This window comes from Vipera berus (genome assembly GCF_964194415.1).
Source record: "Vipera berus genome assembly, chromosome: 4".
NCBI classification, from domain to species: domain Eukaryota; kingdom Metazoa; phylum Chordata; class Lepidosauria; order Squamata; family Viperidae; genus Vipera; species Vipera berus.
This window is the reverse complement of record NC_138206.1, coordinates 3,812,253-3,839,270: the sequence shown is the minus strand read 5'-3', so window position 1 is coordinate 3,839,270 and position 27,018 is coordinate 3,812,253. Positions and strand designations below refer to the sequence as shown.

The 27,018-nt window shown below is 45.9% G+C and overlaps 1 protein-coding gene across 4 annotated transcripts in view; it reads right to left on the bottom strand.

Moving 5' to 3' along the window:
- The window catches only part of GDPD5 (glycerophosphodiester phosphodiesterase domain containing 5), a 76,334-nt gene that overhangs the window by 11,495 nt on the left and 37,821 nt on the right, over nt 1-27,018 (bottom strand). For all 4 annotated transcript variants that reach the window (XM_081327838.1, XM_081327835.1, XM_081327837.1 and 1 more), the window contains 7 exons: nt 26,417-26,562; nt 17,100-17,182; nt 14,781-14,931; nt 12,730-12,948; nt 10,767-10,924; nt 8,571-8,718; nt 5,759-5,841 (listed from right to left, as the gene is read on the bottom strand). In XM_081327838.1, coding sequence (XP_081183964.1) covers nt 5,759-5,841; nt 8,571-8,718; nt 10,767-10,924; nt 12,730-12,948; nt 14,781-14,931; nt 17,100-17,182; nt 26,417-26,562 — 988 coding nt within the window. The remainder of the gene's footprint in view (nt 1-5,758; nt 5,842-8,570; nt 8,719-10,766; nt 10,925-12,729; nt 12,949-14,780; nt 14,932-17,099; nt 17,183-26,416; nt 26,563-27,018) is intronic.

Below are 27,018 nucleotides of genomic sequence, written 5' to 3'. Positions count from 1 at the left end.
TTGCCTCTGTGCTGTGCCCTGGGTCTCTCTGCCCACCTGTTTACCGACTCTGCCTCCCCCCCACACCCCAAATCCCCTTTGGCAAAGTCGGAACAAAAAGGAGTTGCTTTTTGCAAAGATGAAAAAAGAGAGAAGTGATGCCAGGAACATGGAGAAAGCACAGATGTGCACAGAGACAGCCTGGATGAGGCGAGAGGAAAATGATGGTCTGGGCATATATCTCCCCCCACACACACACACACACACACCCAACCTTCGGCCTTTGGGGGGGGAAAGGGGGCGAGTCAAGAGTTGAAGTCACGAGGTAATTTCAACCAGTAAAGAAAAGGTGGGTGGGGTGGAAATGTGTAACAAAAAAAAAATATCTCGACACACATTCCAGGTAGTCCTCAACTGACAACATTCATTTAGTGACCATTCAAATTCACAACTGTAAAAAGTCGCTTGCAACCGATCCTCACACACTTATGACTGTTGCAGCATCCCCATGGACACATGGTTGATTGGCAACCGGCACGCATTTTCTGACGGTTGTAGCATCCCGGGGTCATAGGGTCCCCGTTTGTGACTTTCCCGCGCAGCTTCCAACAGCAAAGTCAGGGACGGTGCAATCGAACAAGACATGGCACTCAACCAATCTTGAGATCTAGCCTCTTGGATTTTGTTTAAAAAAAGGTAACGGCATTAGCTGAAGACAGAGAGGACTGGAAGATATGGTCAAAAGACGTTGTGGTGATACAGTCAAAGCTCCATCTGGTTTTGTGCCCATCACACTTCCGATGCTCACCAAAACCAGATGGTTTTGTCACAGTATCACGGCAGCCATCTTGACTTTTTTTCACTGTGTCCCGCAGAGATTCCAGTTGGAGGGCAATCCAAATGAGAGAAGCAGGGATGGAAATTTACTCCTTCCTTCTCTCTACAATCTTTAGCTCTGTCTTTTCAGCTGACGCTAACAAAAGATGCAGTTACAACAGCATTTCCTTTGTCACCAATATAATATCCATTTATTTATATCAGGGGTCTTCAAACATGGCCCTTTTATGACTTGTGGACTTCAACTCCCAGAATTCCTCAGCCAGCATGGGGGAACTATGGCCCCCTTCATGACTTGTGGACTTCCCAGAATTTCTGAGCCAGTGTGCCTGGTTGAGGAATTCTGGGAGTTGAAGTCCACAAGTCATAAAAGGGCCAAGTTTGAAGACCCCTGATTTATATATGCAGTGGTACCTCGGTACTCCTCGTTCATTGGGTCTGGGAGGCGCAATGAGTACCAAAACCGATGAGTAACAAACAAAGTTTTCCCACAAGGAGTAAAGTCACAAGGCAACCGACAGCGACAAGTTCTAGCTTGTGTGTTGAGTACCAAACAAACGACGAGTACCGGGACCAAATTTTCACATCAAAATGCGTGGAGTACCAAATCCGATGAGTTTCCAAGCAACTGAATACCACTGTGTTCAAAAATATCAATTTATGTATAAAATAAAATAAAAATCAGTTTACACATCTGCAAATACCCGCTTTGTCATTCAGAGCAGTCCCTCTCAGTCTTGACAACCTGGAGATGTTGTGGACTTCAACTCCCAGAATCCTCCTGCCGGTACGGCTGGATGGCTAGGGAATTCTGGGAGTTGAAGTCCACAACATCTTCAAGGTGCCGAGGTTGAGAAACAGAGATGTAGAGCAGAGGGCTCTTCAGACTTGGCCCCTTTTATGACTTGTGGACTTTAACTCCCAGAATTCCTCAGCCAGGCACGCGGGCTGAGGAATTCTGGGAGTTGAAGTCCACAAGTCATCAAAGGGCCACGTTTGAAGACCCCTGATGTAGAGGCTTGAGGGTTTTTTTTTTAAGACGCTCTTTCTCTCCAACTCTTTGGCTTGGAGGATTAAGTAAGGTGAACGGATTAAATCAGCCTGCCTTGGCTTCCCTCCCTATTCCCCCCACAAAGCTTGTAGAAAAGTTAGGGGGTGGGGAGGGGAAACAACCCAAAATAACAGATGAAGGTGAAATGAGGGAGGAGGTCCCAGCAATTACCTGATTAAGTGATAGCTGTAAAGATGCCGAAATGCAGCAGCGGAAAGGAGAAGGAGAAGAAGAAAGAGGAAAGTAGACATGCAGAGATATGTCAGAGCAGTAGGAAAATAACCCCAAAATTCAAACGGCCCCCACCCAATTGGCATTTCAAGAGGCCCTAAAGATCCCCCCCCTTTCCAGGCCTTTGGAGAGGGTGATTAAAACCCCCTTTTCTTGCTTCCCTTTATGCCCACTGGATGTCTCTGTCACGAATAAAGGTGCGCAAATGAATATTTTGTGGGGTCCCTGGTGCTCTCTGAGCTGGCTTCTTTCCTTGCAGACGTTTCATGACCCAACTAGGGAACATCATCAGCGTTAGTAAGGAGTGGGGTTTCTGGAGGAGGAGGAGGAGGAGGAGGAGGAGGAGGAGGAGGAGGAAGAAGAAGAAGAAGAAGAAGAAGAAGAAGAAGAAGAAGAAGAAGAAGAAGAAGAAGAAGAAGAAGAAGAAGAAGAAGAAGAAGAAGAAGAAGAGGGGAAAGAGGGGATTGGAGGGGAGAAAGAGAAAAAGGAGGAAAAAGGAGAAGGAGGAAGAGGAGGAGGAGGAGAAGACGAAGAAGGAGGAGGAGGAGGAGGAGGAGAAAGAAGAAGAAGAAGAAGAAGAAGAAGAAGAAGAAGAAGAAGAAGAAGAAGAAGAAGAAGAAGAAGAAGAGGAGGAGGAGGAGGAGGAAGAAGAAGAAGAAGAAGAAGAGGAAGAAGAAGAAGAAGAAGAAGAAGAAGAAGAAGAAGAAGAAGAAGAAGAAGAAGAAGAGGAGGAGGAGGAGGAGGAGGAGAAGAAGAAGAGAAGAGGAGGAGGAGGAGGAGAAGGGGAAGAAGGAGGTGATAGAGAAAAATTATGGGATCCTTGGTGCTCTCTGAGCATGATTGTTTTCTTGCAGACGTTTCATGACCCAACTAGGGAACATCATCAGTGCTAGTAGGGAGTGGGGTTTGTAGAGGAGGAGGAAGATGGAGGAGGAGGAGGAGGAGGGGAAGAGGGGAAGGAGAAGGACTGGTAATAGAGAAAAACTATGGGGTCCTTGGTTCTCTCTGAGCTTGGTTATTTTCTTGCAGACGTTTCATGACCCAACTAGGTAACATCATCAGCGCTAGTAGGGAGTGGGATTTGTAGAGGAGGAGGAGGAGGAGGAGGAGGAGGAGGAGGAGGAGGAGGAGGAGGAAGAGGAGGAGGAGAACGGTGTGGGTCCTTGTTGCTCTCCGAGTTTGCTTGTTTTCTTGCAGACCCAACTAGGGAACATCATCAGCGCTAGAAGAGAATAGAGTTTGCTCTGCTTAGAAGCAAGCAGCTTGTTGACAGGGATGAAAGCCCACTCAATTCTAGCACTGGTGATGCTACCTCATTGGGCCACGAAGCGTCTGCAAGGAAACCACCAAGCTCAGAGGGCAACAAGGACCCCCACAGGTCAACCCTGAGCTACAAATATTTTCTACCAAAGAATAATTTTGCTGTGGTCTCCTTGGTTTTCAAAGTTTTTCACCATTTGTAAACCATGGAGAGTTACTGGCAACGGAGGGCCACACGCACGGAATACAGAAATGCACTTAGTTCATTAAAGATCAAGAGGCAACCAAGATTTTGCGCTTTGAAATTTCGACATTCTTTCCCTGGGACCTTGCAAGATGAGGGCAAAGTTATTTTAACTTTGTTTAGAAACAAAACCATCGGGAGAATTTCTTCTCTCCTATATCAACCTCTTTTTTTTTTAACCCACTGTTTTTCAACTATGGCAACTTTAAGATGGTGGACTTCAACTCCCAGAATTCTCCAGCCAGCATGGCTGAATTCTGGGAGTTGAGCTCCCTCTACCTTAAAGTTGAAAAATGCTGGCTGATGCTACAATCCCTTGTCAAAGTTCCCTTAAAAAGGCATTAAGGGTTTTCTCCCAAACTTCAGGAGCTAACTGATATTTTATTTAATCCAAATCTGGGCAACGCTAAACCAATGGATTGCTTCTGCTTTTTTTTTTCCTAGGCCTTTGCTGCGTCTCCTCTTTAACATGGTCTGGAAGTTTAAATTTCCTCTCCTTTCACAGCTTCTCTTCTCCAAGTTGTAAGTTTTCTTTTGCATTTCCTACACTAATGGCTAGAAAATAAGAGAACTATAAGCTTAGCGTTCGGCAAACTTGAGGAGAAAAGGGGTGGGGGTGGGGGAAACGGCCGCCTTAAGGCATCCAGACTTTGCAGAAAAGAATTTGCGCTTGGAAGAGACTCTTTGTAGCTCAGGGTTGAACTGTGGGGTCCTTGGCGATCTCTGAGTTTGGTTGTTTCACTACCCAACTAGGCAACGTCATCATAGCTAGAAGGGTGTAGGGTTTCCTATTTATATAAGAACCACTTCTATAAGGCAGGGGTCTTCAAACTTGGCCCTTTTATGACTTGTGGACTTCAACTCCCCGAATTCCTCAGCCAGGGCACACGTCCACAAGTCAAATACCACAAGGTATTTTAATGTTATTGTATTAATTGTATTGAGTTGGGCTGTAATATTTAATATTTTTTAATTTTTGTATGTTGTATTTTATTGTATTGCCCTGTACACCGCCCTGAGTCCTTCGGGAGAAGGGCGGTATAGAAATTTAATTTTTTTTTTAATTTTAATTCCATTTATATCCCGCCCTTCTCCGAAGACTCAGGGCGGCTTACAAGCTTAGCAGTAGCCTTCATTCTATGTATATGCCTGCTTATTAGGGCTTTCACACACACCCCAAGCGGCATTATTACAAAGTCAGCTTAATTGCCCCCAACAATCTGGGTCCTCATTTTACCTACCTGGGAAGGATGGAAGGCTGAGTCAACCTTGAGCCTGGTGGGACTCGAACCTGCACTAATTGCAGGCAGCTGGTGTTACTTAAGGAGGCATTAGCCCACTGCTCCACCAAGGTCCAAATTAAATTATTATTATTATTATTATAAAAGGGCCAGGTTTGAAGACCCCTGATCTAAGGGTTCATCAAGAACACTCTCACCAATGCTGGCAGGGTAAGGTAAAGGTAAAGGTTCCCCCGCACATGCGTGCTAGTCGTTTCCGACTCTAGGGGCCGGTGCTCATCTCCGTTTCAAAGCCGAAGAGCCAGCGCTTGTCCGAGGACGTCTCCGTGGTCATGTGGCCGGCATGACTAGATGCCAAAGGTGCACGGAACGCTGTCACCTTCCCACCGTAGTGGTCCCTATTTTTCTACTTGCATTTTTTACGTGCTTTCGAACTGCTAGGTTGGCAGAAGCTGGGACGAGTAACAGGCGCTCACTCTGCTACGCGGCACTCGGGATTCGACCCGCCAAACTGCCGACCTTCTGATCGACAAGCTCAGTGTCCTAACCCACTGAGCCACCGCGTCCCAGGGTATAAGCCATAATATAAAAAGAGGAGGCAACACCCTCCCTTCTGGCACTGACTATAGTATCTAGTTGGGTGAGGAAAGGTCCGCAAGAAAACCACAAAGCTCGGAGAGCACCAAGGACCCCCCCACACACAATTTGTCCTTGTGATCCTCTGCAATTTATTTATCCCTTGGCAAGCGCTAAATCCTTGCGTGGCCGTAAACTGACAAGTTGGATGAAGTTTGGCCTCTATTTTTATTCCCTGATGGAAACAGGCTGATGAAGGATTCAAAGGGGGGGGGGGCTCCGGATATCCGTGGGAAGAGTCTTAACAATATTACAAAGTCATCGCTGGGCGCTACTTACTTCTGGAAGATAAATATCCCAACAATGATGACAAAGGAAGCGAGGTCGGCCGTTATCCAGATTAGATGGTATTCGTCCCGAGGCTGAAAAATCAAGGAAAACAACTTAAGATGAAGGGTTGTTGGGTTTGTTTTTTTTAAAAACCCTAAACCTGGGGAATGGGAGCAGAGAAATGGTCAGGTTTAACCATTAATACCCAGGCCTTTTCCATTTAAGATGTCTGGACTTCCAATTCCCAGAATTCCTTAGTACAGGGATAGGGAAACTTGGCTCTTTTATGACTCATGGACTTCAACTCCCAGAATTCCTGAGGCAGCATGGGGGAACTATGGCCTCTTCATGACTGGTGGACTTCAACTCCCAGAATTCCTGAGGCAGCATGGGGGAAACTTTGGCCCCTTCATGACTGGTGGACTTTAACTCCCAGAATTCCTCAGCCAGCATGGGGGAATTTATGGCCCCTTCATGTCTGGTGGACTTCAACTCCCAGAATTCCTCAGCCAGCATGGGGAAAGTTTGGCCCCTTCATGACTGGTGGACTTCAACTCCCAGAATTCCTGAGCCAGCATGGCTCAGCTTGGAAACCTCTCCCGTTCCCCTCAGCATGGCTGGCTCAGGAATTCTGGGAGTTGAAGTCCACGAGTCATAAAAGAGCCAAGGTTGCCAACCCCTGCCCTCTAGTCAATATGTGTGAACGTCAATTCCTAGAATTCCCTAGCCAGCAGGTATGGGCCAATCTCTAGAGTTCCCTTGGTAGCCATTCTGGCAGGGGAACTCTGGGAGTTGAACTCTACACTTCTTAAAGTTGCCAAGTTTTAAAGACACACCCCATCAATCTCTGTAAAGACACCCTCTCAGGCAAGCTAAAACGTGTAAGATTCTGGAATTTTACTAAATTAATTCTTGCTCTTCTAACCTAGAACCTCTCACCATTTTGGTTATCACAACTGTACAACCAGAATAGAGTAGAGTAGAGCAGAGCAGAGCAGAAAAAATATATATAGAATAGAGCTGGAAGGGACCTTGGAGGTCTTCTAGTCCAGCCCTCTCTCAAGCAGTAGAACCTATACCATCTCAGAGAAGGTGGGTTGTCTAGTCTCTTCTTAAAAACCTCCTGTGATGGAGTGCCCAGGATTGAAAGGGGTGCCACTCCTTCCGTTCCCCACCATCCACAGACAGAGCTGAAGAAGCTTCTTGGATGAGAAAGCGAAACGTCTTCCAAGAAAAGCGAGGAAGTCCTGAAAAAAAAGCACCCTTGGGTGTCCAATCACGCTTGGCCAATAAAGAATTCAATTCAATTCAAAATGAAATGTGGACTGGCAGTCAAAAGCCAGCAGGGAGCACTCGGTCCCTGGTCTAAATCCTCCGTAAAGCGATCTGGTCAGTAGGCAAACTGAAGCGGGTCTAATGCTGGCGGGAGGCTAGATACGATAATTTATTTTATTTTATTTTAATTCCATTTATCTCCCGCCCTTCTCCGAAGACTCAGGGCGGCTTACAAGCTTAGCAGTAGCCTTCATTCTATGTATATGCCTGCTTATTAGGGCTTTCACACACACCCCAAGCGGCATTATTACAAAGTCAGCTTATTGCCCCCAACAATCTGGGTCCTCATTTTACCTACCTCGGGAGGATGGAAGGCTGAGTCAACCTTAATGTCCTTTATCAGCTTCTCAAAGCATTTCATAACGGTGGATGTCAGTGCAACCGGACGGTAATCATTGAGGCCTGCAATTGCGGACTTTCTTGGCACTGGCAAGATGACGGCCGTCTTAAAGGAGCCTTGGTGGAGCAGTGGGCTAATGCCTCCTTAAGTAACACCAGCTGCCTGCAATTAGTGCAGGTTCGAGTCCCACCAGGCTCAAGGTTGACTCAGCCTTCCATCCTTCCCAGGTCGGTAAAATGAGGACCCAGATTGTTGGGGGCAATAAGCTGACTTTCTAATAATGCCGCTTGGGAGGGGTGTGAAAGCCCTAATAAGCAGGCATATACATAGAATGAAGGCTATTGCTAAGCACATTGGTTTGTGCTTAAATTGTAAGCCGCCCTGAGTCTTCGGAGAAAGGTGGGATATAAATGGGATTAAAATTAAAAAAAATTAAAAATTAAAGCACGAGGGGACCAGTGCCTGCTGCAATGAGAGATTGAAAACATCTTGTGAGAACACAAGGCAGCTCATCTGGGCCGTTTTGGTCACCACGATGTAAAAAAGACGTTGAGACTCTGGAAAGAGTGCAGAGAAGAGCCACAAAGATGATCAGGGGAGACGGAGGCTAAAACATATAAGGAACGGTTGCTGGAATTGGGGATGTTCAGTTTAATGAAAAGAAGGATGGGGGGAGACATGATAGCAGCCTTCCAGTATCTCAGGGGCTGCCCCAAAGAAGAGGGAGTCAAGCTATTCTCCAAAGCGCCCAAAGGCAGGACAAGAAGCAACGGATGGAAACTCATCAAGGAGAGAAGCAACCTGGAACTAAGGAGAAACTTCCTGACAGTCAGAACAATTAACCAGTGGAACTCCTTGCCTCCAGAAGCGGTGAATGCTCCAACACTGGAAGTTTTTTAAGAAGAGACTGGACGGCCATTTGTCTGAAATGGTATAGGGTTTCCTGCCTGAGCAGGGGGTTGGACTAGATGACCTCCAAGGTCCCTTCCAACTTTATTATTGTTGTTGTTGTTGTCAAGTCAAGGAGAACCTGTAATTGAGCTTCAGAAAAAAGATTACCGTCTGGGGTGTGCAAACTGCCCTTTGACCGAGGCGCCTTTGGCAAAACCCCAGCAAAAGAACAGTCGCCAACAAACCCCAACTTACCATCAGCCAGAGCGGGGAAGGCAGCTGGCGGAGAACGTGAGAATTGTCGGAGGTGACCGACTCAACTCCCATGCACCAGAGGATGGAATACAGCCACGGCTCGTTGACAATGTACAAATTGACGCTCAGGTTTGCACTGGCATATTCCCTATAAGGGTGGGGGGGGAGGAATTAAGAGAGGGAGAACCAGTTTTAAGGAGATAACCCCAACGCTTTATCGAAAAGACCAAAAATGAAAGAAAAAATGCAGTACGGGGGGGGGGAACAAGAGGGGAAAAAGACCAGCATTGATCTACTTGAGGCAACAAGGAAGGCTAAAATGGCATTTTAGTGGGAGCATTTTATTATTTTGCCGGTTGCCTGGAACGCCTAGGGCAGGGGTCCCCAACCTCTGATCCATGGACCGGGATCAGGCCGCGACATGCCAGCAACCAGTCTGCACAAACAAGCAAAGCCCCATCCGCGGGATGCAGGAATCACACAAAACCACACACACACGCTCCGGTTCGCGGAAACAAACCTCTCTCCACAGAACCGGTCCCTAGTGCAAATAAGGTTGGGATCCACTGGCCTAGGACACTGCCCCCCCACAACCTTTTGGGCCACAGGGACCGGTTCCATGGAGGGCGGTTTTTCCAACGGATGGGAGGGGCCTGGTTTTGCCTGCTTCCTGGATCCCGCCTGCGCACGGATGGGACTTTGCTTCTTTGCGGGTTGTGGACTGCTGCTGGTCCACAAACCAGGGGGTCGGGGACCCCTGGCTTAGGAAATGTGGGAAATACTAAGCGCTTCATCCTTTGACGTCCCATTTCTGGCATTCTATAGATCAGAGGTCCCCAACCCCGGGTCTGTGGACAGGGACCGGGCCGTGGCATGCCAGCAACCGGTCCGCACAAACAAGCAAAGCCCCATGCTTGGGATGCAGGCAGCACACAAAACCACGCACCCTCCGGCCTGCGGAAAAACCGCAGAACCGGTCCCTGGTGCCCCAAAAGTTGGGGAACCACTGCTATCGATTGTATAAAAGGCCTAACTTTGTATACTGACGGTAACATAAAAAAGCAGAGGGAGAAGGAACATCTTCAGAAGTGCAAGCGCAAAGTGCAAGCACCGGGGCCATCAGCGAGAAGAAGGGGGTACCCTTCAGAAAGATCGCATTGCCCATCAGGCACCGCCTCTGAAAAACAGACCAAAGGATCAGATTGTTGTGATTCCGTGCCAGCCTGTGATCCCGGCCGCTGAGTTCGGGGAATCAGAGGAGGAGGAGGAGGAAGAGGAGGAGGGGAGCCATTAGAGTCGGAGGAAGGCTCTGATAAGTTACAAGACTTACAAAGTGAGGAAGAGCCAGGCCCCTCCACTCGTGGTCAAGCTGAGAGCCAGCTGGGCTGGGAGGCTGAGTGAGACTCGGAGGAAGCACAGCTGGAAGACCTCAGAGACACTCACAGATGCAGACAGGTCACATGAGTAAATCAGAGGGAGGCAATGGGGCGACTCCAGGGGAGAAGGAGAAAGCAGCGAGAAGCCACGCCTTGGGGGCTGCGTAACAAAAAAAGGGAATGCGTGGGCAGGGCTGGTTGCTGGAGGCAACTGTTTGCCAAGAACTCCTTGTCCAGAGATGATGGTCTGTTTAATTTAGGTAAAGGTAAAGGTTCCCCCGCACATGCGTGCTAGTCGTTTCCAACTCTAGGGGCCGGTGCTCGTCTCCGTTTCAAAGCCGAAGAGCCAGCGCTTGTCCGAGGATGTCTCCGTGGTCACGTGGCCGGCATGACTAGACGCCAAAGGCGCACGGAACGCTGTTACCTTCCCACCGGAGTGGTCCCTATTTTTCTACTTGCATTTTTACCGGCTTTCGAACTGCTAGGTTGGCAGAAGCTGGGACGAGTCACAGGCGCTCAACTCTGTTACGCGGCACTCGGGATTCGACCCGCCAAACTGCCGACCTTCTGATCGACAAGCTCAGTGTCCTAACCCACTGAGCCACCGCGTCCCTCCCTGTTTAATTTACCAGCGGGTTATTTCCTGTTTTGGCTCGTGCTCCGTTTTGTTTTGTGGACAAGGTCTGTGACTCAGATAAAAAAGGGTTTATTTTTCCAGTCTACTGTTAAAAAGAGGGGTCGGTTACTTGTGAAGTAACAAGGACGTGCGTAGGCTGGGACAGAACACAAGATCGGCAAGGGTGTGAGTGGAGAAGCGAACCTGATCTCGGCGCGGGTGACCTTGGTGTATCTCAGGTTGAGCATCTGGAAACCTTGGTCTCTCAACCGCTGGGCATCTCTCTTCTGCCCAGACGTCTGCTGGAAACCGGGGGCGACTTCTTGAACCAGTTGCCTGTCCAGACTGGGCAACCACATCACCTGGAAGAGCAGCGGGGAGAAGGAGGGAGGGGGTCACCACCTCCGAGGCGAACCGACCACGGAAGTTCACAGGAGACGCTTTGGAGCAGTCGGAGTTACAACAGCTCAGCAGAGTCCGAAGTAACTCGAAACCCGTGCCGATGCCTTAGCTAGAATCGCGAAAACGTAGGTGGGCACACTTAACCAACATGAGCTGGACAGAAGAGTTAGTCCTTGACTTACAACCCTTCGTTCAGCGACGCTCCAAAGTTACAATGGCACTGAGGAAAAAAATGTGGCTTAGCCCTGTTTGCCACCCTTAGGACCGTTGCAGCATCTCCAGGGTCAGGTGATCAAAATCCAGAGGCTTGGAAACTGGCACGTACTTGTGACGGTTGCATGGTTAACTGATCCCCTTTTTGCAACCTCCCTTTCAAGCAAAGCCAAGGGGGAAGGCGGATTCACTTAAGAACCGTGTGACCCACGTAACAACTGAAGTGCTTCACTTAACAACCGCGGCAAGAAAGATTCTAAAGTGGGGCAAAACGCGCTTCACAATTGTCTCGCTTAGCAATGGAAATTTTGGGGTCGGTTGTGGTTACTTAAGTCAAGATCTACCTGTATTTATCCCGGTCATTAAATGAATCAAGAGCAAAGTGAAACTCTTTTGGAGAGCTGGTTCTTCCCAGTATTGTCGTACAACTCTCGTCGTTCTTGTGGGTTTGTCGTAGCCACGTTTCTCTCTAACTATCCATGAACCCCCTTCTGCTTTGGAGTTTTGATGTAATTTTTGTCCGTCCGGCAACTACCTGGCAGAGCAGTGGTGGCGCAGTGGTTAGAATGCAGTATTGCAGGCAAACTCTGCTCACTGCCAGGAGTTCGATCCGGACTGGCTAAGCCTTCCATTTTTCCAAGGCCCATAAACTGAAAAGCCAGATTGTTGAGGCCAATATGCTGACTCTATAAACCGCTTAGAGAGGGCTGTGAAGTGGTGTATAAGTCTAAGGGCTACTGTTATTGCTAACTGTGCCCACAGTCTGGAGTTCGATCCTGACCGGGTCAAGGTTGACTCAGCCTTCTATTCTTCCGAAGACAGTAAAATGAGGACCCAGATTGTTGGGGGGCAAATATGCTGACTCTATAAACCGCTTAGAGAGGGCTGTGAAGTGGTATATAAGTCTAAGTGCTATTGCTAAGTGGGAAGGAAGGAAGGAAGGAAGGAAGGAAGGAAGGAAGGAAGGAAGGAAGGAGGGAGGGAGGGAGGGAGGGAGGGAGGGAGGGAAGGAGGGAGGGAGGAGGGGGAAGGAAGGAAGGAAGGAAAGAGGAAAGGAGAGGGAGGGAACGAAGGAGGGAGTGGGGAAAGGAAGGAAGGAAGGAAGGAAAGAGGAAAGGAGGAAAGGAAGGAAGGAAGGAAGGAAGGAGGGAGGGAGGGAGGGAGGGAGGGGGGAAAGGAAGGAAGGAAGGAAAGAGGAAAGGAGAGGGAGGGATCGAAGGAGGGAGTGGGGAAAGGAAGGAAGGAAGGAAGGAAGGAAGGAAGGAAGGAAGGAAGGAAGGAACGCACCATGGTGGCACAGTGGTTAGAATGCAGCATTGCAGGCAAACTCTGCCCACTGCCAGGAGTTCGATCCCGACCAACTCACAGTCGACTCAGCCTTCCGTTCTTCCGAGGTCGGTAAAATGAGGACCCAGATTTTTTGGCGGGGGGGGGGAAGGGGAGGGGGGGCAAATATGCTGACTCTATAAACCGCTTAGAGAGGGCGGTGAAGCGGCGTATAAGTCTGAGCGTTATTGCTAGGTGCTACCCACAAAGGTCCCGTGCGACTCACCGCCTGCTGAGGGATGCCCGAGGCGAGGATGGTTTGCAGGGTGACGTTGACCGACGTGCTGAAGTAGGGGTGACCTTCGGGCAGGTCTTGAAGGCTCAAGAGGACGGTGGCGTTGCCCTTGACGGCCTCTAGCATCTCGGCCAGTTTGCAGACCGACTGATTGGCGGCTTTGACGAAGTCAGACAGGGAAAGGGAGTTGGCTGTCCAGAAGGGGTCACTCTGTGGAAAGAACGGCACTTTCAAGGTGGCAGGTACGATTTGAGAAATCGGGAGGTTAAAAAAGGTCATCCAGATCACGGTTGCCCCCAAGGTGATTTATTTATTTATTTATTTATTTATTTATTTATTTATTTTCCCCCAAAAGGCAACTGGGACTTTCTTCTTTCTTTCCCTTGGAAAACATTTCCCTGCTCCTCCCAAGAAGCTTCTTCAAGTTCTGGCAAGCCTCTTCGGAGGAGAAGCGAAACCTTTTCAAAGAAAAAAAAACAAAAAAACCAAGAAAGTCCAGTTGCCTTTTGTAAAAACAACAACAACAACAACAACACTTTTGGAACAGCCAAGTAGTTAGCAGGCTCCCCATCTCACACAATCAAATCCCAAAGTTGAATTATACGTTGGGTAAAGAAGAAGAAAAAAAAAACCATGTCTCTTTTCTGTTGTCTGCCCTGATTTTTCCAACATTCAATTTCGTGGGTTTGACGCCTCGTTTTAGAATCTGGGAAACACCCACCCCCCCCCACAAAAAAAAAACCAACAGCTTCCCCCTGTCCATTTTATCAAAAACCAGGCATAATTCTGGAGATCTCCGTTAAAAGGTAAAGGTAAAGCTTCCCCCGCACATGCGTGCTAGTCGTTTCCGACTCTAGGGGCCGGTGCTCATCTCCGTTTCAAAGCCGAAGAGCCAGCGCTCGTCCGAGGACGTCTCCGTGGTCATGTGGCCGGCATGACTAGACGCCAAAGGCGCACGGAACGCTGTTACCTTCCCACCGGAGCGGTCCCTATTTTTCTACTTGCATTTTGACGTGCTTTCGAACTGCTAGGTTGGCAGAAGCTGGGACGAGTAACAGGCGCTCACTCTGCTACGCGGCACTCGGGATTCGACCCGCCAAACTGCCGACCTTCTGATCGACAAGCTCAGCGTCCTAAACCACTGAGCCACCGCGTCCCACCGTTAGGTCCCTGCAAATTTGCCATCCTGCTAGAATTAAGGGGGGGAGCCCAAATATTGCAATCTTTACCCACAGGGAAGCTGTTGCAGCCCCTGAACTAGTAACAGTATAACAGAGTTTGAAGGGACCTTGGAGGTCATCTAGTCCAACCCCTGCTCACGCAGGAGACTTATATTATTTCTGACAAATGCCTGTCCAGTCTCTTCTTAAAAACCTCCAGTGATGGAGCGCCCGCAACATCTGGAGGCAAGGAGTTCCACTGGTTAGTTCTTACTAGCTGTCAGGAAATTTCTCCTTAATTCTAGGTTGATTCTCACCTTCGATTAATTTCCATCTGTTTCTTCTTGTCCTGCCTTCGGGCGCTTTGGAGAATAGCTTGACCCCCAACTCTTCTTTGTGGCAACCCCTCAAGTATTGGAAGACTGTTATCGTGTCACCACTAGTCCTTAATTAAAGTAGACCTACTCAGTTCCAGCAACTGTTCTTCGTATGTTTGAGTCTCCAGTCCCCTAATCCACTTTGTTGCTCTTCTCTGCACTCTTTCCAAAATCTCAACATCTTTTTGGTTATCGGGGTAAGCAAAACTGGATGCAGTATTCCTAGTGCGGTCTTAGTAAGGTTTTACAAAATGGTACCATTACTTCCCATGCTCTTGATTCTATCCCTCTGTTAATGCAACCTAGCACTGTATTATATTAGCTTTTTCAGCTGCTGCAGCACATGGCTGGCTGTTCTGTTTTGTGTTGGCTGTTTTATTTTGACTGTTTGCCGCACACTCACCTCATCTCAGCTGTGGTCCTACCAACCTTCTCTAGCTTCACTACATCCCTTTTGAGGGGTGTCAACCAGCACGGGACATAATATTACTACTTACTTACACACCTTGAGGAACCATTTGCCTGCATTTAGTCTTTCCAGATCTGTCCAGTTGAACGTGGAGGAATGTTCGTAAGCTAGTTCTGGAAATACTTCCTCGACGTTGGTCGTTCTTCGCAAAGTCTGGTCATGCATAAGAAAAGGCACTCCATCGTAACTGTGAACAGAAGGAGACAAGAATATAGTAATTACCCTGCTGGGTCAGATTTATAGAATAGAGCTGGAAGGGGCCTTGGAGGTCTTCTAGTCCAGCCCCCTGCTCAAGCCGGAAAACCTATACCATCTCAGACAGGTGATTGTCCAACCTCTTCTTAAAAATCTCCAGTGATGGAGCACCCACAATTTCTAGTGGCAAGCTGTTCCACTGGTTAATTGTCCTCACTGTCAGGAAGTTTCTCCTTATTTCCAGCTTGCTTCTCTCTTTGGTTAGTTTTCATCCGTGGCTTCTTGTCCTGCCTTCTGGCGCTTTGGAGAATAGCTTGACTGCCTCTTCTTTGGGGCAGCCCCTGAGATATTGGAACATGGCTATCATGTCACCCCCTCGTCCTTCTCTTCATTAAACTGGACATCGTAAAAGAATCCTTTCCTTTAACCAAGTGGAGTCGAGGGTCTGACACAGCAACGGCATATTATTGTAGCCACATCGGTGACTCCTTTTCAATAATATGCCCATTTGTAGCCTTCTTTTCATCACTGCAAAATTCAGATTTGGGTTAAGTATAAAAAGATGGTCGGACTGGGTATTTCTTTTGTTGTTTATTTATTCTGCTAAGCAAGATTTAATAATCCGAGGGACTACCGTTAGAGGGCGGTATATTGCCATTTTTTTAAAAAGAAAAATAAATAAATCTGTTTTTCTTAGCTTAGTGGATTTTGCTGGTAAAGTTTTCTTTACTTTTTAAAATTCCAAAGTAATCGCGATAATAATGGATTGACTACAAACAAGGGCAGGAGAAAGTAGTAACAACTGCCGTGTTTTCTTAATGACCACAGAGTCCACTTAACGACCGTGGCCAAAAAGAAAAGGAAAAAAAAGGTGGTAAAAATCAGGTCAGTCACACAGACTGACAGACTCTGTTACAGTATACAAATAAGTGCAAGAAGATCTGGGGTGGAGAATATCTCAAAGTATTTATTTTTTTTCAACAAGCAGATGGTTTTTATGATGACTTTTATCTAGAAAAAGCCTGGAAGTGTTGTTTTTGTGTGTGTTTTTTTGGTTCTGCATTGTAAGGAAAAAGAGTTTCAGATAACTCTTAGGGCTTCCCCTTGTGATGAATTCACCAATAAACGACTGCTAGAGGTTGAGGGTCTTCCAATTTCCAAGATTCTCTTAACCTCTTTATTGACTGCAAATGCAACTGATTTAAGATTCACTGTGAATCTCTGCTCTTGGGAGCTGAATGGCTGCACAGAACTAGGAATGTAAATCAGGGCAGGGAATTTTGGAGACCAAAAACAGACAAAGCATCTTCTTGAACCAAAGTCTCCAACCTTGGCAACTTTTAAGACTTGTGGACCTCAATTCCTAGAATTCCTGTGCCAGGCATGCCACTTGGCAACTTTTAAGACTTGTGGACTTCAACTCCCAGAATTCCTCAGCCAGCCATGCCACTTGGCAACTTTTAAGTCTTGTGGACCTCAATTCCCAGAATTCCTGTCCCAGCCATGCCACTTGGCAACTTTTAAGACTTGTGGACTTCAACTCCCAGAATTCCTCAGCCAGCCATGCCACTTGGCAACTTTTAAGACTTGTGGACTTCAACTCCCAGAATTCCTGTGCCAGCCATGCCACTTGGCAACTTTTAAGTCTTGTGGACCTCAATTCCCAGAATTCCTGTCCCAGCCATGCCACTTGGCAACTTTTAAGACTTGTGGACTTCAACTCCCAGAATTCCTCAGCCAGCCATGCCACTTGGCAACTTTTAAGACTTGTGGACTTCAACTCCCAGAATTCCTGTGCCAGCCATGCCACTTGGCAACTTTTAAGACTTGGGGACTTCAACTCCCAGAATTCCTCTGCCAGCCATGCCACTTGGCAACTTTTAAGACTTGTGGACTTCAACTCCCAGAATTCCTGTGCCAGCCATGCCACTTGGCAACTTTTAAGACTTGGGGACCTCAGTTCCCAGAATTCCTCAGCCAGCTATGCCACTTGGCAACTTTAAGATTTGAGGCTGGGGAATTCTGGGAGTTGAAGTCCACAAGTCTTAAAGTTGCCAAGATTTGAGACACACACACACACACACACACACACACACACACACACACACACACACCCCACACACCGGTCTTTTAACCTTGAGAACAAGCAGAGAGACTTGCCTTATCACCACATCTGCCTGCACACCGTAGACCTTTTCTTCCATTGCTTTCTGGAAGGACATTAGTGTGTTTTCAGGTGCTAACTAGAGAAAAAACAGAAAAAATAAATTATATTTGTTTTACAGCTACGAACCAATAGCTATACAGTGGGACACAGTTCCAAACCGGAAACTAAAATACAAGCATCAGCTATCCAAGCATGTTTTAAAGATATAGGCCCCAACAGGCCAGGAACACCAATTCCACCGAAAAGCTAAAATTAAAATTAATTTAATTGAAAATTAAAATTACATTTATTGAGATGGGCTGTAACAACAGAATTTTAAAAAATCTGATACTGTGCCGTTCTTCCTCCTTATTTATTACATTTATATGCCCATCTCACTGTTAGGCATATGGTGTTAGCCTACAATGTTGGGTTGAAAATATATTAACCATAATGCTATGTCTTTAAGTTGTTAATTGGCCAATGGGTGTGTAAGTGTTCTCATGGCCATAAGAGGGAGCTAGTAACGTAGCTTCTCTCTCTCTCTCTCTGAATTCACTGATCTCTACTATTACTGTTTTTGCTCTGCTGTTGGTTTACTACTGTTGTAAACCTGAACTGTGTATTGACCTCTGGACCGGTAAGAAGACTTTGTATTTTGGATTACTCCTTGGACTGTTGCTATTGTTTATGACCTGGACTGTTTATTTTTGACTGTGCATTTTTGTTTTTACACCACCTCAAAAGTAAACTACTTTTTGCTTTTTACAACTCAGTGTATTCTTGTGTGACTCTTGCTGCTCTCAGTACCCTTCCTTGTCTGTGCAACTCCTTGGTAGCACAAGGAGACCTCTGCACAACAAATTCCTTGACACTGGTTATGGGCCCAGGCCTGTACTGAGAGTTAGTACACACAGTATTCCTAGCTGAGTTTGTGTTAGCTATTTGGTGTAAAATGGCACAAGAACTGTTGTCAGGCATCTCCTGGATAACCCGGTTGGATGGGACAAACTATGTTTCCTGGTCCACGAAATGCTGCTTGCTTTTGCGCAAGGAAGGACTATGGACTGTACTAAATAACCCACCTGATACTACTGCTTGGGATGCAAATAATGAAGAGGATGCAAAGAAGATAGACGACTTTAAACGAAACAATGAGAAAGCTCTTTGCATTATTGGACTAACACTGAATGACCAGCAGCTTGTCCATATTCGTGGTGAGGAGTCTGCTGCTAGGTGTTGGGGCATTTTGCAAAGGCTTTATGTTCGAGACAGTGTGGGTGCACATATACACCTTACACGTAAACTGTTTAGGGCTCGTCTGCAGAAGGATTGAGATATGCTGACCCATTTAAACTACATGAAGGCAACTTTTCAAGAGCTTCATGAAAAGGAGCTGATTTTTTCAGAGTTGCATCAGGTCTACATTATTCTGTCATCTTTGGATGAGAGTTATGATGGGTATGTTTCTTCTTTGGAAGTCCTGACCAGAGAGGAACTGACATTGACTAACATTATTACATTTATATGCCCATCTCACTATCCAAAGCGACTGGGTGACTTACAGCAGGATAAAAACACAAAAAACATTAAAGTTAACAAGGACTGAATTCTTTGAATGTTTGTTATTTATTAAACTTGTATGCCACCCAATGCATACACTGGATGTAAAATACATGTACTTGTGTGTGGGTATGATTATATATGTATGTATGTATGTTTGGGTGTATATACTCTGTGTGTGTGTGTGTGTGTGTGTGTGTGTGTGTGTAGCAGAGAACTTCATATTGCTATGTATGTCTTTGTGTGTGTGTATACACACAAACATGTATGTATGTGTGTATACAAGTAGTCTGCGACTTACGATGACAATTGATCCCAAAATTTCTGTTGCTAAGTGAGACGATTGTTAAGTGAGTTTTGCCCTGTTTTACAACCTTTTGGCCACCGTTGTTAAGTGAATCAGTGCGGCTGTTAAATTACTCATCGTTTGTTAAATGAATCTGGCTTTTCTGATTGACTCTGTTTGTCCAGAAGGTCGCAAAAGGGGATCACAGGTAAATAAGTATAGACCAGCTGTCAAGCATCTGAATTTTGATCATGTGACTGCTGTAAAGGTTGTAACTGTGAAAAACGGTTACAAGTCACATTTTTCAGTGCCGTTGTAGCTTTGAATGGTCACTAAATGAAATGTTGTAAGTCGAGGACTACATACACTACATATTACATACTACATATTCTCCAAAGCCCCTGAAGGCAGGACAAGAAGCAACGGATGGAAACTAACCAGAGAGAGAAGAAAGCTGGAACTAAGGAGAAACTTCCTGACAGCTAGAACAATTGATCCGTGGAACTACCTGCCTCCAGAAGTTGTGGGTGCTCCATCACTGGAGGTTTTCAAGAAGAGATTGGACAGCTGTTTGTCTAAAATGGTATAGGGTTTCCTGCCTGAGCAGGGGGTTGGACTAGATGACCTCCAAGGTCCCTTCCAGCTCTATTCTATTCTATATAGATCTCTCTCTCTCTCTCTCTCTCTCTCTCTCTCTCTGTGTGTGTGTGTGTGTGTGTGTGTGTGTGTGTGTGTGTGTGTGTGTGTGTATACACACACACACAGGGGGGGGGGCTTTTCAAGAGGGCTGCTGTGTGACAGCTCTTTTAGTGAGCTTTCTTTTATTTTATTTACTTTTAATCTGGTTGCAATGTGTGTGTGTGTGTGTTTACACATACACACACACACACACACACACACACACACACACACACACATACACAGAGGAACGGATACATACCTACCTACCATAGTAAGAAAAAACATGATAATTAGGATTTTTTCACTGCCAGAATGAAAATAAGTAAATAAATAAAGGTATCTCCTAAATTTGGAATGATTACCGTCAATTAAAACCAGGCCCAGCATTGCACTAATTTTCCTTTGCCCTAAGCAGCAAAAATGCCTTTAATTTAAAAAATTTTTTTTTAAAAAAATCCGTTAAAAGGGAATTTGGATGAAATGAAGCGGGGGGGGGAGGTCCAGAGGGCCCTTTGAAGCCTGCAGCGTGCCGTGTCTGATTTAAGTCGGGCCCCCGTTAAAAGTTCACTGCAAAGGGACCAGATTAGCGTCATTTAACTGGAAACCCCAACAGGAGGAGCTGAGTTGTAAACCGGGAGACGGAGGGAGGCTCCTAGTCCAGCACAGAGGTAAAGGTAAAGGTAAAGGTTCCCCCGCACATGCGTGCTAGTCGCTTCCGACTCTAGGGGCCGGTGCTCATCTCCGTTTCAAAGCCGAAGAGCGAGCGTTTGTCCGAGGACGTCTCCGTGGTCATGTGGCCAGCATGACTAGACGCCAAAGGTGCACGGGACGCTGTTACCTTCCCACCGTAGCGGTCCCTATTTTTCTACTTGCATTTTTACGTGCTTTCGAACTGCTAGGTTGGCAGAAGCTGGGACGAGTAACAGGCGCTCACTCTGCTACGCGGCACTCGGGATTCAACCCGCCAAACTGCCGACCTTCTGATCGACAAGCTTAGCGACCTAACCCACTGAGCCACCGCGTCCCTTAGAGTCCAGCACAGAAGATCCGTTTTAATTTCTCAAAGTGTCCATTGTGCTGTTACAGCTGGTCCTCAACTTACAGCAGTTCATTTACAGCAGTTCATTTGACCGTTTGAAGTTACAACGGCTCTGGAAAAAGTGGCTTATGATAGTTTTGCACTTATCTGTCTGCTTATCATCTATATCTATCACCTTTGTGTCAGCAGACACGCCAGCCAATCAACTACGTGTGTGTGTGTGTGTGTTCTGGTAGACTGCCAGAACGCACAACCTCACTGCTCCAGTTCCTCAGTTTCAATATCTTAACCAGGTTGTATGTCATTACCTTATTCTACGGCGCCCAAACCAGTCGGAAGTCAATGGTTTTTCTCTTTCTTTTCCCCTTTACACTTTTTCCTCTTCCCCTTTTTAGCCATTATTTTCATTTTTCTTGGTATTTCATTATTATTTATTATTATTTAAACTTGTATACCGCCCTATTCCCGTAGGACTCAGGGCGGTTTACAGGGAAAAATTAAAAATACATAACATACAAAGTTAACATACAAAGTTAAAATCGATTAAAATTATTTTATATTTCGATAAAGTAATATGAAAATATTAATTCATTATCAATATTAAAGCATACTATACTTTACTATACTATGGTGCTGGAGAAGACTCCTGCGAGTCCCTCGGACTGCAAGGCGATCAAACCGGTCAGTCCTAGAGGAGATCAACCCTGACTGCTCTTTAGAAGGCCAGATCCTGAAGCTAAAACTCAAATCCTTTGGCCACCTATTGAGAAGGAAGGACTCACTGGAGAAGAGCCTCATGCTGGGAAAGGTTGAGGGCAAGAGAAGAAGGGAACGACAGAGAAGGAGGTGGCTGGATGGAGTCACTGAAGTAGGAGGCCTGAGCTTAAATGGACTCCAGAAGATGGTAGAGGACAGGAAGGCCTGGAGGAAGGTTGTCCATGGGGTCGCGATGGGTCAGACACGACTTCACAGCTAACAACAACATTCCTTATTAATATTAATACTAATACTGTATGGTATAGTGTCGTGGTAACAGCAGTGGTGGGATTCAAATAGGTGAACTACCGGTTCTCTGTATGGATGCTGCTTCCGGAAGTCCATTGTGGGCCCGGGCAACAAAAAAAATTACCTACTGGTTCTGCCAAAGTGGTGCAAACCGGCTGAATCCCACCACTGGGTAATAAGGTAAAGGTAAAGGTAAAGGTTCCCCCGCACATGCGTGCTAGTCGTTTCCGACTCTAGGGGCCGGTGCTCATCTCCGTTTCAAAGCCGAAGAACCAGCGCTTGTTCGAGGACGTCTCTGTGGTCATGTGGCCGGCATGACTAGATGCCAAAGGTGCACGGAACGCTGTTACCTTCCCACCGGAGTGGTCCCTATTTTTCTACTTGCATTTTTACGTGCTTTCGAACTGCTAGGTGGGCAGAAGCTGTATAGTATAGTGTAGTGTAGTATAGTATAGTGTAGTATAGTGTAGCTGTATAGTATAGTGTAGTATATAAAATGATAATATGTAATATAATAGTATAGTATATAATAGTATAGTATATGATAGTGTAGTAGTATAAAAGGTAAAAGGTAAAGGTTCCCCCGCACATGCGTGCTAGTCGTTTCCGACTCTAGGGGCCGGTGCTCATCTCCGTTTCAAAGCCGAAGAGCCAGCGCTTGTCCGAGGACGTCTCCGTGGTCATGTGGCCGGCATGACTAGACGCCAAAGGCGCACAGAACGCCGTTACCTTCCCACCGGAGTGGTCCCTATTTTTCTACTTGCACTTTTACGTGCTTTCGAACTGCTAGGTTGGCAGAAGCTGGGACGAGTAACAGGCGCTCACTCTGTTACGCGGCACTCGGGATTTGACCCGCCAAACTGCCGACCTTCTGATCGACAAGCTCAGCGTCCTAACCCACTGAGCCACCGCGTCCCTATGTAGTAGTATAGTATATAGTATATAATAGTATATACTAGTATAGTATGATAGTATATATAATAATACATAATAACATAGTATATTTTTATTTTTTATTTATTTTATTTTAATTCCATTTATATCCCGCCCTTCTCCGAAGACTCAGGGCGGCTTACAAGCTTAGCAGTAGCCTTCATTCTATGTATATGCCTGCTTATTAGGGCTTTCACACACACCCCAAGCGGCATTATTACAAAGTCAGCTTAATTGCCCCCAACAATCTGGGTCCTCATTTTACCTACCTCGGAAGGATGGAAGGCTGAGTCAACCTTGAGCCTGGTGGGACTCGAACCTGCACTAATTGCAGGCAGCTGGTGTTACTTAAGGAGGCATTAGCCCACTGCTCCACCAAGGCTCCTTATATATGATAGATATGATAATATATATGATAATATATATGATAATATATAATGGTATAGTACTGTATATGATAGTATATACTAGTATAGTATGATAGTGTATATAATAGCATATAATAGTATAGTATATGATAGCATATAATAGTATATATTATGATAGTATATAATAGTATAATTAGTATATACTAGCCAAAAGATAACTGGAATAACAGGCAAGTTTGGCCTTGGAGTACAAAATGAAGCAGGGCACAGGCTGATAGAATTTTGTCAAGAGAATACGATGGTCATAGCAAACACTCTTTTCCAACAACCCAAGAGACGGCTCTACACATGGACATCACCAGACGGTCAACACAGAAATCAGATTGACTATATGCTCTGGAGCCAAAGATGGAGAAGCTCTATACAGTCGGTAAAAACAAGACCAGGAGCTGACTGTGGCTCAGACCATGAGCTTCTCCTTGCAAAGTTTAGGCTTAAACTGAAGAAAGTAGGGAAAAGCACTAGGCCACTCAGGTATGAATTAAATCATATCCCTGTTGAATATACAGTAGAGGTGACAAATAGATTTAAGGAATTAGATCTGATAGACAGAGTGCCTGAAGAACTATGGACAGAGGTTCGCGACATTGTACAACAGGTAGCAACCAAAACCATCCCAAAGAAAAAGAAATGCAAGAAAGCAAAATGGCTGTCTGAGGAAGCTTTGCAAATAGCTCAGGAAAGGAGGGAAGCGAAAGGCAAGGGAGAAAAACATAGATATGCCCAATTGAATGCAGAATTCCAGAGAATAGCTAGAAGAGATAAGAATGCCTTCTTAAATGAACAGTGCAAAGAAATAGAAGAAAACAATAGAATAGGGAGGACCAGAGATCTTTTCAAGAAAATTGGAGAGATGAAGGGAACGTTTCATGCAAAAATGGGCATGATAAAGGACCAAAATGGCAGGGACCTAACAGAGGCAGAAGAGATTAAGAAGAGGTGGCAAAATTACACAGAAGAACTATACAAGAATGAGCTTAACGTCCCAGATAATCACAATGAGGTGGTCACTGACCTCGAGCCAGACATCCTAGAATGTGAGGTGAAGTGGGCCTTAGAAAAGCTGAGCAACAACAAAGCTAGTGGAGGTGATAGTATTCCAGCTGAGCTATTCAAAATCTTAAAAGACAGTGCAGTAAAAGTGCTACACTCAATTTGCCAGCAAATTTGGAAAACTCAACAGTGGCCACAGGATTGGAAAAGATCAGTTTACATTCCAATTCCAAAGAAAGGCAGTGCCAAAGAATGTTCAAACTATCGCACCATTGCACTCATTTCTCATGCTAGTAAAGTCATGCTTAAAATCCTACAAGCTAGACTTCAGCAGTATGTGGATCGAGAACTACCAGAAGTACAGGCAGGATTTCGAAGAGGCAGAGGAACTAGAGATCAAATTGCCAACATACGCTGGATCATGGAGAAAGCTAGGGAGTTCCAGAAAAACATCTACTTCTGCTTCATTGACTATGCTAAAGCCTTTGATTGTGTGGATCATAACAAACTGTGGCAAGTTCTTAAAGAGATGGGAGTACCAGACCATCTTATTTGTCTCTTGAGAAACCTATATGCGGGTCAAGAAGCAACAGTGAGAACTGGACACGGAACCACTGATTGGTTCAAAATTGGGAAAGGAGTCCGGCAAGGCTGTATACTGTCGCCCTGCCTATTTAACTTATATGCAGAGCACATCATGAGAAAGGCAGGGCTAGATGAATCAAAAGTTGGAATTAAGATTGCCGGAAGAAATATCAACAACCTAAGATACGCAGATGATACCACTCTAATGGCAGAAAGTGAAGAAGAACTAAAGAGCCTCTTGTTGCGGGTGAAGAAGGAGAGTGCAAAACTTGGGTTGAAACTTAACATTAAGAAAACCAAGATCATGGCATCTGGCCCTCTCAATTCCTGGCAAATAGATGGGGAAGAAATGGAGGTAGTGACAGATTTTGTTTTCCTGGGCTCCAAGATCACTGCAGATGGGGACTGTAGCCAAGAAATTAAAAGACGCTTGCTCCTGGGGAGGAAAGCCATGGCAAATCTAGACAGCACACTAAAAAGCAGAGACATCACCCTGTCAACAAAAGTGTGTATAGTCAAGGCTATGGTCTTCCCAGTTGCAATGTATGGCAGTGAAAGTTGGACCATAAGAAAGGCTGAGCGCCAAAGAATTGAGGCCTTTGAACTATGGTGCTGGAGAAGACTCCTGCGAGTCCCTTGGACCGCAAGGCGATCAAACCGGTCAGTCCTAGAGGAGATCAATCCTGACTGCTCTTTAGAAGGCCAGATCCTGAAGCTAAAACTCAAATACTTTGGCCACCTAATGAGAAGGAAGGACTCACTGGAGAAGAGCCTAATGCTGGGAAAGATCGAGGGCAATAGAAGAAGGGGACGACAGAGAATGAGGTGGCTGGATGGAGTCACTGAAGCAGTAGGCGTGAGTTTAAATGGACTCCAGAAGATGGTAGAAGACAGGAAGGCCTGGAGGAATGTTGTCCATAGGGTCGCGATGGGTCGGACACGACTTCGCAGCTAACAACAACAACAAAAGTATAGTATAGAATAGAATAGTATAGTATGATAGTATAGAATAGTATAGTATGATAGTATATATAATAATACATAATAGCATAGTATATGATAGTATATAATGGTATAGTATATGATAGTATATACTAGTATAGTATGATAGTATATGTAAGGGACGCCGTGGCTCAGTGGGTTAGGATGCTGAGCTTGTCGATCAGAAGGTCGGCAGTTTAGCGGGTCGAATCCCAAGTGCCGCGTAGCAGAGTGAGCGCCTGTTACTCGTCCCAGCTTCTGCCAACCTAGCAGTTCGAAAGCACGTAAAAATGCAAGTAGAAAAATAGGGACCACTCCGGTGGGAAGGTAACAGGGTTCCGTGCACCTTTGGCGTCTAGTCATGCCGGCCACATGACCACGGAGACGTCCTCGGACAAGCGCTAGCTCTTCAGCTTTGAAACGGAGATGAGCACCAGCCCCTAGAGTCGGAAACGACTAGCACGCATGTGCGGGGGAACCTTTACCTTTACCTTTATGATAGTATATAATAATATATACTATAGTATGATAGTACATAATAGTATAGTATATGATAGTATAGAATAGTAGTGATAGTATGTAATAGTATATACTAGTATAGTATGATAGTATATACTATAGTATGATAGTATATAATAGTATAGTATATGATAGAATAGTGTGATAGTATATAATAGTATATAATAGTATAGTATATGATAGCATATGATGGTATATAATAGTATATAATCACATTAATATGTAACGGTATGTGGCCAGACAGGGTGTTCAATAGTCTGTGCTTCAAGCTGGGGTGGGGTGGGGGGTGGTGAAGAGAATGAAACGAGGCCTACCTACCATGGGGGCTCCTCGGTGGCCAAGGATGGCCGGTCTGGGCCCCAGCTCCTTCCTTTCCATGATGCAAGGGGAGGAGATGGTGAGGGGCACCAGGTACAGCCCAAGCACCACTGCGAAGTAGGTCCCAAACATCAACAGCTGGGAAGCTGGAGGGAGAAGCAACGGAGACCTCCGTCAATCAGAGCAGAGCGACGCCGTCAGGGCGAGCAGCAAACCCCACCTTCACCAGCACGGATGACGTTACTCGGTTTGGTAGCGAAAAGCCTACAAGCCAACCAGCAAAGCTGACGGAGCACCTAGGCCTCAACCTTCTGGGTTTTGCAATTATGTCAAAGGCAGAGAAGTCGTACCTAATTCAGCCTTTATTTTATTTTTTTATTTATTTATTTATTTACTTTTGTCGCCGTAGTTGTAGAGTTGCATCGCTCCGTCAATCTTTCCCGGGAAACCTGCTAAGACTTTTGCAAACATTAGGCTTGCTAATGCATTTTTTTAAAAACAACAACAACAACAACGCTCACACGCAAACATTCCTGCTCCAATCCCGACGGGCTGAATTAGAAATTAAAGGGAATTACGGTGGCAGCAACTAGCCAGGGGCA